The 9,117-nt window shown below is 42.2% G+C and overlaps 1 protein-coding gene across 9 annotated transcripts in view; it reads left to right on the top strand.

Annotated features, from left to right (window-relative positions):
* grip1 (glutamate receptor interacting protein 1) overlaps window positions 1-9,117 on the top strand; it is a 63,354-nt gene that overhangs the window by 38,621 nt on the left and 15,616 nt on the right. For 7 of the 9 annotated variants that reach the window (XM_005742307.1, XM_013913194.1, XM_005742305.1 and 4 more), the window contains exons 2-13: window positions 2,017-2,097; window positions 3,412-3,547; window positions 4,338-4,483; window positions 4,573-4,656; window positions 4,728-4,803; window positions 4,894-5,039; window positions 6,079-6,226; window positions 6,583-6,752; window positions 7,040-7,177; window positions 7,261-7,410; window positions 7,662-7,848; window positions 8,159-8,304. In XM_005742307.1, the coding sequence (XP_005742364.1) occupies window positions 2,017-2,097; window positions 3,412-3,547; window positions 4,338-4,483; window positions 4,573-4,656; window positions 4,728-4,803; window positions 4,894-5,039; window positions 6,079-6,226; window positions 6,583-6,752; window positions 7,040-7,177; window positions 7,261-7,410; window positions 7,662-7,848; window positions 8,159-8,304 (1,608 nt within the window). The remainder of the gene's footprint in view (window positions 1-2,016; window positions 2,098-3,411; window positions 3,548-4,337; window positions 4,484-4,572; window positions 4,657-4,727; window positions 4,804-4,893; window positions 5,040-6,078; window positions 6,227-6,582; window positions 6,753-7,039; window positions 7,178-7,260; window positions 7,411-7,661; window positions 7,849-8,158; window positions 8,305-9,117) is intronic. The other 2 variants (XM_005742308.1, XM_005742309.1) reach the window with 2 other exon arrangements.

Below are 9,117 nucleotides of genomic sequence, written 5' to 3'. Positions count from 1 at the left end.
ATAGAGACTTGGTATGAGGTTTGGGGTTCACGGTAGGTTATATTCAGGAGGTGAATGTAACGTAATGGCCTCGCTGTGTTTCTGAGCTCAGCTGCTGGAACCAAACAGAAGCAGATTAGAATAAATTAGAATGACATAAAATAGAGCCAAACGCAGAACTAAAATAGAACAACACCACACTAAAGAGGAATAAAAAGGAGACAAAACTGAAGATTAGCATTTAATTAATAATAGAAGTATTCACTTCACAGGCAATATGAGTATCTTCCCGAGTTTTCCCCTCTTTCGGGTGGAGCGTCAGATTTAATAAGAGGGTTTGATCAAATGCTGTTCAAGCCTGTACTTGGTGTCAGGTGCAGTAGATGATAGGAGAGTCTCACCTGTTGTAAACTGGGAATAAACAGTCAAACCACTCCATCCAGATATATCTACATGACATCATGCTTTTAGCGTGATGACATCACCGGCGGGATCTCCCGGTGGGCTGCTGAGATTGGTGCAGACTTAGCTGGACCACCTCTGCTCTCCACAGGGATTGGTCGCTGTGCTGATGAGGTAACCGCTCTCTGGCTGTGGCTTCTTTATTCATGAGTTGACAGACTGCTCAGCAGCTGTTCAGGCTGAGAGCAAGACACACCAGTGGTCAGGAGAAATCTCCTTCAGAGCTTTGCTGGACGATGATGATGAGTAAAAGAACCTGAAGGCGAGCATACTAACGTGTTCGCTGTTTAGCTCATCCCTGATATGTTTTTCTGTGGTGGAAGCTCTGCACTGTCTGATGATGATGGTGAGTACAGATGCATTATGGGAGCCTGGTGTGGGGATACTGTCTGAGGTAATCTGTGTCAGAACTCAGCAGGTTTAATTTTAGAGCTTCACAACTAGTTAAAGGAAGCTTGGTAAAGCTTCTAAACATAATGGATAATGAAAAATAGTTAAAGGATGAACAGTTTGACTTTTGAAACCAGTTGGATGAATTGGTGGAGCATTTGAACCTGCTGAAGGAACCAATGAATTTTTATATATTGGAAACGGCCACTGGTTGTATATTTGTATAGTTTAAATTAAATTGTTGGATTAACTTTTGAAATCTCCTGTTGTCTCCAAAACCAGTTGATTGAACTGGAGCTTGCTAAAGGAAGCAGTCAAGGAAAACCAGTTTGCCATTTTAGTCTGGATCCATGTAAAGGACGTAGTAAAGCCTCTTAAACACTTTAGGACCAGGAACTGAACCGTCTCCATTTCAATTAAAGGAACTAGTTGCTTTTTGAATGTAGGGGCAGTGAAAGCATTTAAAAACAGTGATGAGAACTGGTAGAACCTCAGAACCAGTTTGTGGGACAGTTGTGGAATATATCCAGTTAGATGTACCGCCAGGTACACTGTTGATAAACTGGATATAGTTTAGAATCACTTTGAAGGACCAAAACTTTGGAAACGCGTCATGATTTTTTGTGAGGTATATGTCCAGCTAGAGGTGTTTCTACGGGTTCAAAAACAAGTCAGAAAAACCAGGCTGGTTAGTAGGTTTGAATTGGTAAGGGTCGCTTAGAGGAAAAATCTGAGCTTGGAGACCAGTTGAAGAAATTGGTTTATGTTTATACCCAATTACAGACACTAGTGGAGTCTCCAAACCAATCAAACAGACCATGTTGATGAGATGGTAGAGGTCAGATACCAATACTGAGGAAGGTCTGTAACCATTCTGTCAAAAAATCCCAACTATTTAACAAGTTTTTAGGAAAGGCTTTAAAACTAGTCAAAGGACCCGATTGATCCAGCTAGATCTGGTTAGAAACAAGTTAGAGTAAATGGTTAAGGTCTGGTACCTTCTACAAGAGGAAATGGAGATTTGGACTGAGTGCAAGGTGATGATGGGGGTTTATATGCCATCAGAGCCACTGTGTCCAAACTATTGAAAAGAACCTGCCTTATGAGGCGTTACTTCTAGCTACTGGAACCAGTTAAAGTCTGGATCCAGTCTGTAATATTCTTGCATGTCTCCTTGTGTTCCAGATGAAGGGCCGTACACGAAACACTCCGCCGGGTCGCGACCTCCAGATGGAGCGCTGGCCATCAGGAGGCAGAGTATACCAGGTAACAAACATTTTTATAATCAAAGTGTCTGAATCCACCAGCTGAGCTCATTAACACAGCTGAAAATAGAGCACGCTCAGAAACAGCTGATGTTTCCCATTTTGTGACCTGAAGAGGAAGATGCTTGCAGTCGCAGTTTATCTCCTCCCACCTGGAGTTGGTGTCCTACTTGTGATGTCTTTGTGCTACAATCAAAAATTCTGTGAGAATAAAAATTGCATCACTGATTTGGAGAGCTGTCAGACTGACGTCAGAGACAGCCTAGGGATGATATCGTAGACGTCAGAACTTCAGTTTTAGGTCTTTCCTCAGCTCTTAGTATAAGTGGGTGCCTTTGCTAGATTAGAAAGACTTTGAGGGACATAAGTGTACTGTGATTGGTCAAATGTATCAGTGCAGCATTGGTAACCGCCCTTAAAAATGAAACTAACCAATATTAGCTGATAAGCTTAGCACCCTCTTCTTCAAATATGGTCATTTCTTACTCCAAAAACACCAGAGCTCTAATACTGAAGCTTGAAAACACGGATTGTAGAAACGAGTGGGTGACATCGTAGAGGCTAAATCATCATATACAGTCTGGATTTCCTAGCCCAGATACTCCTGATGTTAAACTCTGAAATAGCGCAGCTTTAACAAAGCTCTGTTCCTTTGAGGGAAACTTTGTGCTGCTTCCTTCAGCGTAAAGCTAACTGTAAACCCCCCCCCACCAGCGCCGCTGCAGGAAACTTGTTCATCTCGGTTTTTTTATCAGAGATTTGAGGGTTTTCTATTTCCGAGTGTGAGTCAGCTGTGCCGTTTTCGAAAAGTTGAAAAGGGCGCTGCTGCTTTTTTTGTAAAGCCTCTTTGGAGGAGGAAGATGAGTGAGGAGGAGACGATGATGGTCACTGCCAAAGACTGATCATCTTAATCCTGCCTGTATGAAAGAGGATGAACCTGATTAATATTAAAATACAATATTTAAATAAAATCCTGCTTTCAGTTTCATTACCTTATAACTGGTCACAGCCCATCGTATCAGGTCTGATCTGAAATAGTCTCTCTCCCTCTCTCTCTCTCTCTCTGTCTCTCTCTGTGTGTTAAATATTTCATCTGTTTGATGAAATATAGATGGATGACAGAACAGAGGATGACTTCATTTCTCCTTTTATCCAGATTATTATTTATTTTTTCCATGCTTAAATAAAGAGAGTAGAAGCTATGCAGTCAAGAAGAAGAAAAAGCAAATAGGAATAATTTTTACTGGAAGAAGAAAAGAAAAAAATCCTAATGGCGAGGAAGAGCATTCAGTTCATCCCATGTCCCTTTTTGCAGATGAGTTTCGGGGATGCACGGTGGTGGAGTTGATGAAGAAGGAGGGGACGACGCTCGGGCTGACAGTTTCAGGAGGAATCGACAAAGATGGGAAGCCTCGAGTTTCAAATCTGCGGCAGGGAGGCATCGCGGCCCGGTAATGTCTTCTACATCTGGTCTTTGTGTTTTTAGGACTTGAGCCAAAAAACAAAGAATCGCCATTGAGACTAACTTTGGAGTTGTGCCAGGTATTTTCAGTTGTTTAAAGGGATGAGCAATCTGATATAAGATATTAAAAAGACAAAACGTGTTCTACATCACTTTGTACTTAGTGAAAACCTATAGATTACATGAATATTCCACATAGTGGGCTCCAGGGGTGGCTGTAGCCTGTAGTTCAGGTGGTAGAGTGGGTCATCTACTGATCGGAAGGTTGGTGGTTTGATCCCTGGCTTCCCCAGTCTGCATGCCAAATATCCTTGGGCAAGATACTAACTAACTTTTACTTTGAAGGTTTCTGGTCGGACGTTTTTAAAGTTTTACTAACGCTCAGTGGGTAGTCGATGAGTATTTGCAGACAAATCTGCATATTCCATGCAAACTGAAAGAACCCTTTTTGTGACTGAGTTTACCTAGAGACAGCCAGCAACCTCCAGCAACCCCTCTTTAACCAGCCTGATAATATATATTTTTCTCAGCCGTTACCCTCTAGGCATAGGTGACTGGGCTGCAGCAGGAGCCTGCAATGTACGATCAACTACCAGCTACAAAGCGACAATGAGCAAAACTGACACAGAACACTTTGGGTGACTGATTAATGGATATTGGTGCAGCAGTGGCAGTTATTAATGTTTAGCAGCACCCTTTCTGGAACAGCCTCTTCTTAAACGAACTCATTAAGGTTTGATTAAGTAAAATTAAAGCTGATGTTTTGGCTGTTTGCTCAGGAGTGACCAGCTGAACGTGGGCGACTATATCAGGTCTGTCAACGGCATCAACCTGGCCAAGTTCAGACACGATGAGATCATCAGTCTGCTGAAGAACGTGGGTGAACGGGTCGTCTTGGAGGTCGAGTACGAGCTGCCGCCTGTCTGTAAGTTCTGCCAGCAGAAGACGTGTACACTCAGCTGCACCCGGCCGGCTGCAATGTTGACGTGTTGTTGATGTTCTGGTGTGTTGCAGCGGTGCAGGGGTCAGGGGTCATGTTTAAGAATGTGGAAGTCACGCTTCACAAAGAAGGAAACAGCTTTGGTTTCGTCATCAGAGGTGAGGCGAGTTCTGTTTGTGTGTTTAGAATAAATCAAAATAAACATGGTGATGTGACCGCGTGTTTGCAGGTGGAGCCCATGAAGACAGGAACAAGTCCCGTCCCATCGTCATTACAACCATCCGGCCAGGCGGCCCAGCAGACCGGTACGTGACCTCTGACCTGTCTGTCTGATTTTTGTCCCTTGGGAGCCTTTGTACAGAATAAAAACTGTTCTCTTTCTCTTTTACCTGCAGGGAAGGAACCATCAAGCCAGGTGATCGGTTGTTAAGCATTGATGGGATTCGTCTCCATGGCAGCACACTTTCAGAGGCCATGAGCATCCTGAAGCAGTGTGGACAGGAGGCCACGCTGCTGATTGAGTATGACGTCTCCGTGATGGGTCAGTCATCAGTGTCCCCTCCCAGCAGAGCTTAAAGCGTTAATCAGTTAACATCAGAACTGTGCAGGAAAAGGAGAAGGTTGTGGGGATTCAAGCTGAAATCTTGCTTGTACTGGTTTTGACATTTATTGTTATTAAATTTGAAATTACATTTAATGGAAAGTTTGGGTAGAGGTAGGTTGCCAGGGGGCTTACAGATGAGAAACGATGCCAAACAGTGTGCCAGGACTGCAGCTGAGCTTGAATTTGTGTCCATCCTGATATGTGGATATTAGATACAATTTTGAGATGTTTATTGAATGACAAAAGCAATTTAAAGAAGTAAGTTTGTGTTCTGCAGAACTCATTAATGTTTTTCTGTAAGTAGAAAAATAATAAGAGAGTAGACCATAAGTATGTCCCAGGAAACCAGTCAGTTTAAATGAACTGTATCAATTCTGCCAAGATGATTGGTCAAACGTTTAGCCCGAATTATGGCAGAAACATGATTTATTTAGGGGCACTGTGGAGTAGAGAAAATCCAAAATAAATTCAAACTTGTGCAGCTAATTTTATTTATTTATTTTTTATGTAATTAAAGATGTATGCTGCACAATCATTTAACCCTGGAAAAAGAACAGTTACCAATAGATACTGGAATTTCCATAACACTCATGCACATGATTAAGTCGATATAGACTTTTGATCCCAACTGTATTATGTGTATATTCAGTCCTGTTCTTGGTTAACGTTAACATTAGGAAACAGTGCATGAGAAGTATTATTTTGTATTTATTATCTGAAACCCAAAATGTGATTTTTGGTTAAAATAAAAGATCATTTGTACTTTGTACTGTGTTGAGTAAAATTCTAAAAATTTACCAACATGTAAAGAAGAGTATCATCTGAATTATAAAGATTTCAGATGATTAGTTTATTTGGAACTTTTACATAAAATTAAACAGGACCCAGGATGGAACCCTGATGAACACCGTTTGGACCGTTTGTAAATTACACGATGTAAAAACTGTAAAAACTTTGTCTGTTTTCCCTCCTTCAGACTCTGTTGCCACGGCATCAGGGCCGCTGCTGGTTGAAGTTGCCAAGGCGGCAGGGTCTAGCCTGGGTGTGGCCCTGTCCACCTCCATGTTCTGCAACAAGCAGGTCATCATCATCGACAAGGTCAAACCAGCCAGTATAGCAGACAGGTATCTAACCTCTGACCCTGATGCTGTTTTACTGTTTTAACTGCATTGTTTTATTATTATTATTTATTGATTTCACGTATTGAGCATCGTTCCAGCTGCTTTCATTTTGCCTAAAGTGGAATTTCAGCTTATTAACTAATATTACCACCGTTTTCTTATCTTATTATTTGATTCTATGTAAATTTGGTTATTTTAACCACCTTGTCATCTTTCAGCTTCATTCAGTCACACTTTAACTTCAGTATTTGTGCAGAAATTGAAATATTTTGTTGCACTTTTAACTGCAGAAATTTAACTTATGAGTTTTGTCCAAGTTCAGGTTTAAATTCTCTGTTTATTTTTGTGTTTTTGTGTAGGTGTGGTGCTCTTCATGCAGGAGATCATATCCTGTCCGTTGATGGGAAGTCGATGGAGTTTTGTTCCCTGGCTGAAGCCACTCAGCTGCTTTCTGCTTCCTGTCAGACCGTCCGCTTGGAGATCCTGCCACAACACCAGACCCGACCAGCCCTGAACGCACCACAGCACGGTATAAACGTACACACATCACATCCGACAAGGCCCTGAATGCACCACAGACCAGTATAGACACACACACACACACACACACACACTCAAGAGGCCCTATAAAAGATTATGTGAAGAGAGGAGTAATCTTTTATAAAGCCGTGAAAGACACACACCTGTGTATGCATGACAGTTCCTCATCTGGCTTCCCAGTGAGGTATCTCGATGCTGTGATCCAAGCACCTGCCTCACCTTTGACCTTTCCTCTTGTCTTAACCTAAACACCCTCCTCTGTGTGTGTCTGTGCAGTCAAGGTGCAGCGTAGTCCCCGCCCCCTCCCCTGGGAGACCGGAGGCTCTGCCCCTATCCTCCCCCCCTACCACTACAACACGTACCACCCTGACCAATCAGGCGCCAGATCGCACAACCGCCATACAAACAATCCTCGTACGTGCACCTCTCTCACTCTCTCTCATGTTTTCTGTTGAGAGAGAGAGACCTTTCCTCATCAGCCCTCTCTCTTTCTGCAGCGCTCAGCCACTCCTTCTCTCCAGGCTCCATGTCGGCCTATAGCCTCTCCTCCCTCAACATGAGCACCCTGCCCAGGAACATGTATCCCACAAGTCCACGGGGCACACTGATGAGGAGGAAGGGCAAGAAAAAGGACTTTAAGAGCTCCTGTGAGTCTGTCTCCAAATCCAACAAATCTTATTATTTTATTAGCTGGTTTTAGACATGAATTCATAACATGACCAATAATGACCAACAAAATGTAAAAAAACATTACAAACCCTTAAACCATGACATTTTAATATGATCTTGCACCCTCTAACAGCGTATGTATGACAGAAAACAAGGACAGGACTGAGGTGTTGTCACAGGACGGGAGGAAAATGAGACTAAAAAATAGAATAATCTTTGTTTCTGTCAGTGTCCCTGGCGTCCAGCACTGTGGGTCTGGCCGGTCAGGTAGTCCACACGGAAACCACCGAGGTGACGCTGCTTGGCGACGGCATCATGGGGTTTGGCCTGCAACTGCAGGGAGGAGTGTTCGCCACGGAAACGCTGTCATCCCCGCCACTTATTGCCTACATCGACCCCGACAGCCCCGCTGAGAGGTAAACACACTGACACAGCTATGATGGCTTTTAAAAAATTTAGAGAAAAACTTCTTTTGCCCTTGCTTCTCAGATTTGAACTTTCCCCCCCAATTTTCAGTTTTTTTTGTGAAATTTGGAAATATTTAATATTTTGTCTTTATTGATAATCATGGTAACATATATATAATTTTTATTTTCTATATCGCAGCTTTGCATTTTATGTTTGCAGCACCAGTTCAAAATGCCATTACCTCATGTCCTTCTGTACAGACTCTACAGTATTGTAAGGAGAGCTCCAGTGATCAGATATTTGTGTATATATGTGTAGGTGTGGCATCCTGCAGATCGGTGACAGGATCTTATCCATAAACGGCGTTCCAACCGAAGATTCGACCCTTGAAGAAACCAATCAGCTTCTCAGAGACTCGTCCATCACTGCTCAGCTCACACTGGAAATTGAGTTTGATGTAGCTGGTAAAAAAAAAAACAAAAACATTTTATCAGAATTGTGTTTTCATGCTTCTGATCAGCACTGAAAACTGTGCTTGTTGATGAATGTCTGTCTGCTGGGCAAAGACATCTGTTTTCTGTGTCGTCGTGTTTTGGCTGACTGACTGCCAGTCTGTGTTTGGTTCTGCTTCTCTGTAATTTGTCAGACTCTTTGTGGATGTAACGTACTCCAGCTGGTGTAAATAACCACCTACGCCTGAGTTTAATAGAACGACACAACAAGCTGTCAGTAGTGACTCACAGGCATATTGTATGATTTGTAGCTGCAGGACGGTTAACTGTACGAGATGTCATTTACAGGACAGTCAGAGTCACTATTTAACCAAAAGAAGAATATAGACCGTGGACGTTATTTCCCAGAGAAACATAAGGCTGAGAAAATTTTCCTCACTTCCTGAAAGCATCATAACTGAAGTCAGTCCAAGGGGACATCTTCCAAAACCTGCAAGGAGCCAAAATACTACAATCATTTATTTTACAAATCTCTATAATGTCATCATCTATGCTGATTGATTTTATGGAAAGTGAGTAATAGATAATCTTTACACAGGATAATTCAACAAGAACAGATCAATTTAGCTTTTTTTAATAATTAGAAGATCATCTGGATTTTCAGTTTTAACATGAGTTCTTAACAGTGCTTTGGATATTCGGAATAAAGGGACCAAGCAGTGGATGTATGTTTATGAACATGCTCATAGCCAGTTATAAACAAAGGCTTATGTAAAAGATTAACTCCCAATTTATTTTGTGATGTCCAGTCTACTGTACCGAATG

The sequence above is a fragment of the Pundamilia nyererei genome, unplaced genomic scaffold (assembly GCF_000239375.1).
Source record: "Pundamilia nyererei isolate P.nyererei 1_Seehausen unplaced genomic scaffold, PunNye1.0 scaffold00119, whole genome shotgun sequence".
NCBI lineage: Eukaryota > Metazoa > Chordata > Actinopteri > Cichliformes > Cichlidae > Pundamilia > Pundamilia nyererei.
The sequence above is the reverse complement of the archived record's forward strand: the minus strand, read 5'-3'. Positions and strand labels throughout refer to the sequence as shown.